The sequence below is a fragment of the Rhinopithecus bieti genome, unplaced genomic scaffold (genome assembly GCF_001698545.2).
Source record: "Rhinopithecus bieti isolate Rb0 unplaced genomic scaffold, ASM169854v2 scaffold_5476, whole genome shotgun sequence".
Lineage (NCBI taxonomy): Eukaryota > Metazoa > Chordata > Mammalia > Primates > Cercopithecidae > Rhinopithecus > Rhinopithecus bieti.
In genome coordinates this window covers 3,576,228-3,586,618 of record NW_016805433.1, presented here as the reverse complement: position 1 = coordinate 3,586,618, position 10,391 = coordinate 3,576,228, and the positions used below count along the sequence as shown (strand labels likewise).

At 41.2% G+C, this 10,391-nt stretch overlaps 1 protein-coding gene across 1 annotated transcript; it reads right to left on the bottom strand.

Annotated features, from left to right (window-relative positions):
- Positions 1–9,202: 9,202 nt before the first annotated feature.
- PNO1 (partner of NOB1 homolog) lies at positions 9,203–9,954 on the bottom strand. Its single transcript, XM_017872501.1, is given in 2 exon segments — positions 9,203–9,882; positions 9,885–9,954. Coding segments are annotated over 2 exon segments (750 nt in total).
- Positions 9,955–10,391: the final 437 nt, after the last annotated feature.

Here is a 10,391-nt window from a genome sequence, read left to right as displayed (position 1 = left end):
CTAGAACCTCAAAATGTGACTGTGTCTTGAGATATGGTCTTTAAAGAGGCAGTTGAGGTTAAATGACTCATTAGAATGAGTCCGAATTCAGTATGACTGGTGTTTTCCTAAGGCCAGATGATTTGACACAGACGTATGAGGAGACAATATAAAGACATAGGGCGAAGACAGCCATCTACAAGCCAAGGAGAGAGACTTCAGAAGAAACCAACCCTGCCGACATGTTAATCTTGGACACCTAGCCTCCAGAACTGTGAGGAAATAAATTTCTGTTGTTTAAGCCGCCCAGTCTGTGGTATTTTGTTATGACAGTTCAAGCAAACTAATAGTCACTGACCTACTTTTCAGAAACTATCCCCTACTTAAAACATCTACACAATTTCAAATTTAATGGACTTACTTCACTGATTTTTTTTGTTGTTTTTGTCTTTGTTTTTGAGACAGAGATTCACTTTTGTCGCCCAGGCTGGAGTGCAACGGCACGTTCTTGGCTCACTGCAACCTCCGCCTCTCGGGTTCAAGCGATTCTCCTGCCTCAGGCTCCCGAATACCTGGGAACAAGTATGCGAGCCAACACACCCAACTAATCAGAGTAACTTTTTTAAACCCAATTTCTTTCTTTTTTTTTTTTTTTTTTTTGAGACGGAGTCTCGCTCTGTCGCCCGGGCTGGAGTGCAGTGGCCGGATCTCAGCTCACTGCAAGCTCCGCCTCCCGGGTTTTAAACCCAATTTCTTACACTAATCAATGACACTCAGCTGTTTCATCTGGAACCACACAAGGCTTAGCCTTGCCTAAACCATCAGGTCCTTTCAGAGATTCTTCTTACCACTGAGACATCTAACCTCCCTGACCATGTACTCTTCTTAGCATAGCACGTTCTCTACTATGTATCCTTTCTCTCTCTTCCTCTCTCTCTCTCTCTCTCTCTCTGAAATCCTGTGCTGACCTCAGGTCTCCAAACCATAGGCTAGAAAAAGAAGCCAAATAAATTTGATGCCTGAGAAGATGAAGATAATTCACTTTTTTTCTCCAGAGTTCATGACTTTGGAGTTGTCTCCCCTATGCACAGGGAAACAAGCCCTGGGGGAAGTAAGTATCTCTTACAGATGATTCATACTACCTTCCACTCTCTCTCTCCAATTTCCCTGGATTAGAGGAAGAAGAGAATGAGGAACAGCAGGAGCAGATCTCCCATCTACCAACCACTCCCCGCACTGCAATGAGATGAGACTCAGGGAACACATTTGAGTAATTTGAGTAATTAACCCCTTTTAAGTTAGGCAACAGGAAAGGACGTCCAGGACAGGCACTTAACCAGCCTCTCCTCTCTGGCTGATACTGGTGCCAACCTTGACTCCTCTCTTAGCTTTTCACTATCAACACTTGGCCCCAGGGCACTAATGGAGTAAACCAGCCCACCCTCCTACCTACTGGGATGCCGCATCCGCCTTTTCCCCAGCACAAGTCCGGTAGCACTGAGTGCATTTCACAGCTGTGTATATAGACTTGTGTGTGTTTTGCTTTGACTGTAAAGCAAGGTCTAGAGTGCTCCTGTTTTATTAATGTTTAGATGAGTGTCCTGGAGCCATGGAGTGAAGCTGAATTAAAACTAAGAAGTATCATTTAGCTTTTTATTGTTATTTCCAACTGAAAGCTACTGTAATTGTTAAAGTACCTACACAGCACCTTACATTTGTATTATCCTTTACAGTTTAGAAAGCACTTTTGCACACATTTGATCTAATAACCCAGGGCAATTTTTTGTTATCATGTTATCAATGAAAAATTGAAGTTTGGGGAAGTAAATGATGTATGTGCTCGAAGTGTCACAGTTACTAAGTGACAGAGGTGGGACTCTACCACAAGTCTTCTAAAGCTTCTGTGTTCTGTGACCTATAGCAGGCTTTGGAATTTAAATATAGAGATCCGAGAAATATCCATACTATGCCAGACACAGTAATAAGTGTCTTCATATATTTGATCTGATATAAACTCCACAGCAACCCTGAAATGATCATAGGACTACAAAATATTTCCATTTATCCAGATACATGTGTACTGCATGAAGAGGGCTGGGGAAGAGGATGAGTAATGGTAATAAATGAGTCCAGAGAGATAAAGATAATTAGATGAGTGTTTATTATTTCCATTTAACATATAAGAAAAAGGAGGTTGAAAGAGGATACGTGAATAGCCAATGGAAGAATTTTAGTTGGAACCTAAAATTCCAAAAAGCAATGAATTGATCATTCCAAAAGCAATGATTCGATTCACCAACACCTAGCTGAGCTCTTCTGAATTCTAACATCTGTACTGTTAGCAAAAGAAGGTGATGAAAGGTAACCCAAGGAAGATCTGAAAATAATTGAAGTCCAGATGCAAAAATACCAATGGGCACTGCCTCATACACAGACAATTACAGCAAAATAGTCCAACTCTGGTAGAATTAACCTCATACCAACTAAGGGAGCAGCTTAATATCTCCTCTTGTCAGAGATTTTTCCAGATGAAGGAATTAAAGACAAGCCCGAGTCAGAAGAATAATAAAGCAGGTAAAAACTTGTATTGAACAAAGACAGAGAACCATTCTTGTGATTGGCAAGCCATTGGTCACGGTTCAGTAACACAGTGAGATGGTCTCGTTCCCTCTGTGACTCACATGATTCTCTTCCAGAGAGACTGGCTGCCAGGATGTGAGTAGCCAGCTCAAATAATTGCAGGGTACTCTCTGCCACTGGGACTCTCGTTTCTGTAAAGCTCACATCTCTCGCTAATCAGAGGAGGGTTTTCACATGACCCAGCCAAAGAACCCGCCTTTGACATCTCAGGCAAATTAAGGGGAGATTTTGAGAAACAAGTACAGGAAATTAAGATTCTGGTGGAGTTGCTTAGCTTATTTGAGAGGAGAATATAAACATAATAACTTACATGCCACTGTCAGTGTTAAGTCTCTGCTTGCCTCATCTTAATTAATCCTCACAACAACCCTATGAGGTAAGTACTATTATCCTCTACATTTTAAAAGCAAGAGCACAGAGACACAGAGAGGTTAAGTAACTTGCCCAAAGCCACACAGCTAGTAATGGCAGAGCCAGAATTCAAACCCAGGTGTGTAGGAGAGAAAGCAAATTCTGTTTATTAGAGCATCACATGCCATCATCCTAGTTTTAGGGTCTCTGATGAAGAAGAGAGAAGAGACCTGGACACTCAGGGTGCTTTCCTCCCACAGTACCTTACCTTCTCCTAGTTCCTATGTGAGCCTCTTAGCAATTCCGTACAAACAGAGAAGAAACTAGAAATGATAGGGAAATTGAATACAGCAGTGATATCACAACTGTTCACTCTATACATTCATTGTTTTCTCCATCCCTGTTCTCCATCTTTTTTGACAGGGAGAGACCAGAAGTTTCTACTAGGAATCTGTAGTTTAAGCAAGAAGAAAGTAGAAACTGCATACCAAGTGTGGCAACCTCCATGACTGGACTCGCTACCTCCCTGATCTACAAGGATCCCAGTTACTTAGCATTCAGGGTATCCTATCAGTCAGTCTATGCAGAGATGGTTGTTCTTGGGCTATTTCTATAGATTCCCTACTTCATTTGAATTTATTTTGCCTGCATGTCAGTTTCAGAAAAATCCTTTAATTAATTATATATTTTAAAGTGCTTGATCATGTGCCATATAGAGACAGGGTACAATTTTTTAAATCAATGAGGGGGAAAATCACTTATAGGGCTTATCAGCTGGAACATTTGTGTTTCACATATAAAAGGGGGGCTAGGAAAGAAATACCCAAGCCCCAAAATACCCAAACTCTACAACTTTGCCTAGATGGGGTTTTGCCTTGCAATGAAGTTTGTTGTGAAAGCCCCCAGAGGTTAAGAATGAACCTGCTCAAGCATGGAAACCTCAGGAAGTAGGAAGGAGTGACCGGCCCCTAAAAAAGCAGAACCAGAGATTTCCGTCAAAAGTTATCTTGCTGCCTGGAGAAAAAGGTTATCCTTTACCCCTGGGTTATTGAAAGAAGTAAACTAGTAAAAACACAAGAAAACCAAAACACATGTGCCAAGGTCACAGCTGATTTGATCAGTCCTGCTTTCCTACAGCCAGACAAGTCTGGGTGTCTGGCAGACTCAGGCTTCTGCTCTGAAGTAGGGAGAAGGGAGGTTGTGGACATTTCCCCGCTGTAAAAGGAAAAGCCAATGCAAGAGAGAGTGGGAGAGTAATCCCAGCTGCTCAGTCCAGCACCCTGCACATGAGTTTCCTGCCTAATAATTGCACAGCAGCTACAGCATAAATAACAACAGTAGCAGGTGGCAAACAGAGGATAAAAATAACAATAGGGCCGGGCATGGGGCTCACGCCTGTAATTCCAATACTCTGGGAGGTCAAGGCGGGCGAATCACCGGAGGTCGGGAGTTTGAGACCAGCCTGACCAACATGGAGAAGCCCCGTCTCTACTAAAAATACAAAAATTAGCTGGGGGTGGTGGCTCATGCCTGTAATCCCAGCTACTTGGGAGGCTGAGGGAGAAGAATCACTTGAACCTGGGAGGCAGAGGTTGTGGTGAGCCGAGATCCAGCCATTACACTCCAGCCTGGGCAACAAGAGTGAAACTCTGTCTCTAAATAAATAAATAAATAAATAACAATAGCTACCATTTGTTTAATGCCTACTGTGAGAACAGGTCTTTCACTGGACATTTTTACATGTATTATCATATTTTTTTTTTTTTTGAGGCGGAGTCTCGCTCTGTCACCCGGACTGGAGTGCAGTGGCCAGATCTCAGCTCACTGCAAGCTCCACCTCCCGGGTTTACGCCATTCTCCTGCCTCAGCCTCCCGAGTAGCTGGGACTACAGGCGCCTGCCACCTCGCCCGGCTAGTTTTTTTGTATTTTAGTAGAGACGGGGTTTCACCGTGTTAGCCAGGATGGTCTCGATCTCCTGACCTCGTGATCCGCCCGTCTCGGCCTCCCAAAGTGCTGGGATTACAGGCTTGAGCCACCGCACCCGGCCTGTATTATCATATTTTTTCCTCATAATCTATACGATAAATGGTGTTATCCTTATTGCACAGTTGAAAAAACTAACAGAGGATTAAAATACCAAGGTCAGAGTTGCATAGTTAATATAAGAGTCAAGATTCAAACCCAGGTCTTTATGAATCTAAGGTTTAGGGGAAACCATCACTAGCACTCAAGTTTGCCACTGCTTTCCGAGAATCAAGAAGCTGAATGAATCACAAATCTCTACCACCAGTGATTCCAGCTGCCTGCCACACCACAGCAAATGATTTCCAGGGGATTACCTAGAGATTGCTACAAAACCTCACATCCCGTAAAGCCGTTACATCTACCCTCTGTTGCTGGAGGAAAACAATGTGTATCATTGTGCTCCTCTTCTGGGTCCAGCTCTCTCACAAGTGCCTTCTAGTGACAGAATCTACGTGGGACCACTACTGGCAAAGAATTCTGAAAATGTAGTTCCCAGGCTACTAGCCCTGTAATAAAAGGAAGTCATAGAATAGAGAAAGAATGAATCTACATTGCCCAAAGGCATAGTCAGGGATATCATTACAACAATCTGGAATCTAGGAAAATGTGTGGAGGTAGTTATAATCCACTACTGAAAACTCTATAATGGGGAAGGCATGGCTGTACTTTAATGGAAGCAGCTGATGAACCAAAACCACAGACGGAATATTTTGGCCACTATTTTGCACCCTGGCTAATATTCTCAAGCTGGTCAAGTACTTTTTTGCAGATTCAAAGCTTCAACAGCCTCTGGAAGGAAAAGAATGTACAGCTGAAGTCTCTTTCCAGCCCTTCTTGTTCCTACCAGAGTCCCTTGTGAGAATCCTATGCACCAACAGTTTTAATTATTGGTAAAAGAACTCTGGGCTCTATTTTCCACTCTCAATGAAAATTCCTACCTGCTGGCTTCCTAACCCACTAAAAGCACTTTTCTGCTTACTCTAATTTCTTGAGGAAAGGCTTTAATTTTAATGACTGAATTAGCTGAAATGACTTAAGAAAATTTGGGTTAATTTTAACTTAATTTCAATGATTGCAGTTACATTCTATACTTATATCCTGAGGGCAATTACTTCCAATATTTATAACTCTTTCTTGACTCCATATTTCTCAATATTATGCTTATACTGCTAGTTCTTGATTTTTCCATTTAGATGTTAGGTATTGACTGTCTATTATAAAAAATGAGGACTTCGCTTTCTTATTATTCAACATACACACATACACAAGCATACAACTTGGCTTTTCATTCATCCTCCTAAAATAATGTTTTGGGTTAAGTCAGTATTCAGTATTACATTATTATGATCAGATGACATTTATTCACAGCTGCGTCATGTAGTTTTCTGTTACCTATTTCTTTTCTCATAAACTTTTTTGTTTTCCTTATCTTTTTCCCCCTTGCTTAAATTTTCAGTAATCACTAAGTCATTGGCAACCTTTCTAACATAAGGAATAATCAATCTCCTTTCAACAGGCTGAAACATATCTCTTGGTATTATATTATCTTGGAGACACCTTCAGGAGAGTGAATACCAACGGAGATTCCAAATGGAGAGATACCAAAATACAAGAAAATATGAAACAGAGAAGTATGTTTTGCTCTGGGGGAACAGCCACTCTCCTGAAGGTATCTCCAAGAAAATATGCTACTGAGAGATATGTTTTGCTCTGGGGGAGCGACCATTCTCCTGAAGGTATCTCCAAGAAATATGTTTGCTCTCTGGACTTACTGCCCAGCTACCATTCTGAGATAACCTGCTAACATCAGCCAGGGACTTGGACAATGTACCTCATGAAATGTTCCTGGGCACTCCCTTGAATCTCCTCTCCCCATGAGGTGGTGGTGGTGGTAGTGGTGGTGGTGGTGGTAATAGTTATGTTTTCCCACAGTTGGGCCAGAGATTCCCCTCCACATTCTGACTACCCGCTGCTCTTCTTAGCTGATCCTACATGTGTCCTGGGCATGTGAAAGTAGGGCGCTGGTGTATTCCAGAACCTGAGAGCCTCCCAGTGCCCCTGTGGCCAGTATGTCTGAATGGGAAATAATGGAGAGATACCAAAATATAAATGTGTGCGAAGGGTTTCCAAGAAGTTGTTATCCAAACCATTTCTGGAAATAGATGATAACATTATTTCCTTAAACCCAGGATGCCAGAAAAAGAGAGACAGACTGTAATAAATGGCACGATATAAAAATTAGTTTCAAAATGCCAGTGTTTTCTCTTTTCAAGCCAATTGCTTTGTGCTAAATGATATCACCACGGGCCTATGAGTGAGTTCTGTGTAGGCCCAGTGCCCAAAACCTTTTTCCAAATCCATTTTCTAAAATCACTGATGAGGCCATTGCTCCATGGAGTACGGACTTTGGCTCCTTTCCTCAAATTCAAATATTAGATAATAAATACGCTATCACAAAAGTTTGGTTAGCTGAGGCTCCCTGGAAAGCCAAATAGCAAAACTGAAAAAAAGCACAATTTTGCCATGTATTCCATGGGGAATACAAAATGCAACTGATTTAGACCTGGAGTGAGTGTCATTTCTCCCCACTGCACACAGAACACAGCCGAACCCATCATTCTATAAACACTTACATATACATATACATATGTACACATACACACATATCTATATATAGTAGTATGAATCATAACATCAAGATTAGCTAACATTTTAATCAGTAACACTCTAATAAATAGTATTTGTGCCCTACTAAAAGTAGGACAATTGATTAGCAATAGATTTCCATGAGCCCCCTTCACCCTCAAAAAAATTACATAAATCAATTTTAGAAGACTTTTATGTTCAAAGTACTTTTCTTAGGTGAAGAATAACTTACACACAGTAAGATATATAACTATTAAGTACACAGCTTGATGAATATTTACATATGTAAACACCCATGTTACCACCATCCAGATCAAGATATAGACTATTTCTATCATCCAGAAAGTTCCTTTATGCCTGCATGTTATTAGGTTCATTTTTAATGGTAAACATAATTTATTGCTAACTTTATATTATGAGAATATTTGATTAAACAGAACTCTGAGCATCCCAGGTAGAAAAGAAAATGAACATTTATCGAGCAAATGAAATTTTCTAAGCACTTTGACATTTCATGCTAATCCTGTTAGGTGTAATTATCTCCACTGAGCCAATGAGGAAACTTGGGCTCTGAGAGCTTAAGGGGCCTTTCCAATGTCTCTTTGTGTGTGTGTGTGTGTGTGTGTGTGTGTGTGTGTGTGTGTAATGTAGGTCTTTAATTTTTAAAACTGCAAAACAGGTTCCAAGATGAGCTCTTACTGATGTATATGGTGTAGTACAGTATAGCCAAAACCACTGCTTATGACCTCTCAAATACTCACACATCAAGGCCAGGCACAGTGGCTTATGCCTGTAATCCCAGCACTTTGGGAGGCCGAGGTGGATGGATCACTTGAGGTCAGGAGTTCGAGACCAACCGGGTCAACATGGTGAAACCCCATCGCTACAAAAAATACAAAAAATTAGCCAGGCATGATGGTGGACACCTGTAGTCTCACCTACTAGGGAGGCTGAGGCAGGAGGATCACTTGAACCCAGGAGGTAGAGGCTGCAGTGAGCTGAGATCGTACCACTGCACTCCAGCCTGGGTGACAAAGTGAGACCCTGTCCCCCAAAAAATATTTACACATCACCCAGTAGTAAGGAAGAGTTATCATTCAGAGAGGTTTTTCTGAAATAATCTATTAAATTATAATTATAAAGAAGAAAGGTTTATAAATTTTTATGAAGTTATAAATTTATAAATATAAAAGTATAAATTCATATAGAACTGTTTAAACTTATTCATATAGAGCTGTTTTAACTTCTTGTTTAAAGAAGTTTCCCTCTGAGAGGATTACAGACTATGCAATCTGCTACATGTGATTTCAGATAAATGATAAATTATACCTAATGAGTAAGTATAATAGAATCAATTTTTGATATTTAAATTATTCTAAAACCTGTTGAGTGTGAATACTCTTAAATCTTTCTTTTCTGTTTATGCTTCTGGCTGAGAATGGAAGAAGGGACGGAGGCTTCAAATGACTGAAATTATTCACATGGTTTCTTGTGACCGACCACTCATAAAGTATTTTTCTCCAGAGTCCAAAGGCAAGATAAAAAGTCTCTGACTTGAAATCAGAAATCATCTGCTGATCTGCAAGCCACAGCTCGAATATTGCCATAAACCTTGGAAGGAGGATTTCCCAAGATTAGTTTGCAAATGGCAATTCTTGCCATCTTGATGTTTTGGAAGAAGCCAAAGATGTGAACTTTAACATCAGCCAAAACTATCCGCGTCCGTGTCACATTCTCTATGGTGAATTTGGTTTTTCCTCCTTTGCCAGCAATTCTTCCTATTGCCCTGGATAAATGGTCTCCCTTTAGGGGTTTAACATCTGTAATTTCAAAAGACTCTAGGAAGAGGTCATCCAACCTGATGAGGGCAAGTGCATCCTCCACCTAAAAGCCTAGAATAAAAGCTTTCACAAAATCAGCTGCTGTTGTCAGAGCACTAACATCCTTGGTTTCTTTACAAGTCCTGATTTCTACATTCCTTGATTTCAAGTTAAAGTGTATCTGAAGTCCCCAATGTTCCACAATAGGAGTAAATATCTTCATCTAGTTTTCTTTCAATGGTGTGTATCTGTTAGCTGAGACTGGAATTTTCCTTGTTTCTTCTTTCACACTCAGGAGCCCGTCCCCACAGAGGGGTGGGAAGATGGGCCTCTTCGCCGGCCTGGCCTCCTCTGTGTCCATCCGGCCCGCATCCCCGCCCTCTCCCACTGCGGACAGCTGTTCAGCCTGTCGTTTCTTCCCCCGCCCTTGCGGGTGACCTGGGTAAAGCCCTCCTCTGACCCGGCGCTCTGCGCTTCCATTTCAGATTCCATCCCTCCTCCAATGACTTACAGTCTGTAAGCAGCTCAAGGCCTTTGTTTTTTCTTTTTCTTTTTCTTTTTTTTTTGTAGACTGAATCACTTAAGCCCAAGAGGTAGAGGTTGCAGAATGAGACACTGTCTCAAAAAAAAAAAAAAAAAAGAATAGGAGGGAAGAAGAGAAAGATCGTGCCCATACCTTAACTATGCCTTAAAAACAAAAATATGTTGTTTTTTTAATCTCTTTGAAACATCTTATCTTTGATATTGATTTTCAAGTTCAGGGCGAGGAATAAAGGAAGAGTGTTAACTACACTCAAAATGACCTGTAATTCACCTGATCAGCAAGACCAGGAAGCAAGTGGCCCAGGTCATGGGAGTAGTGGTTTTGTGGGACCCTGGTTAGTGGTCCTTAAAGGGTGATTTTTGTGACCTCAGGGGTTTGTGATAAA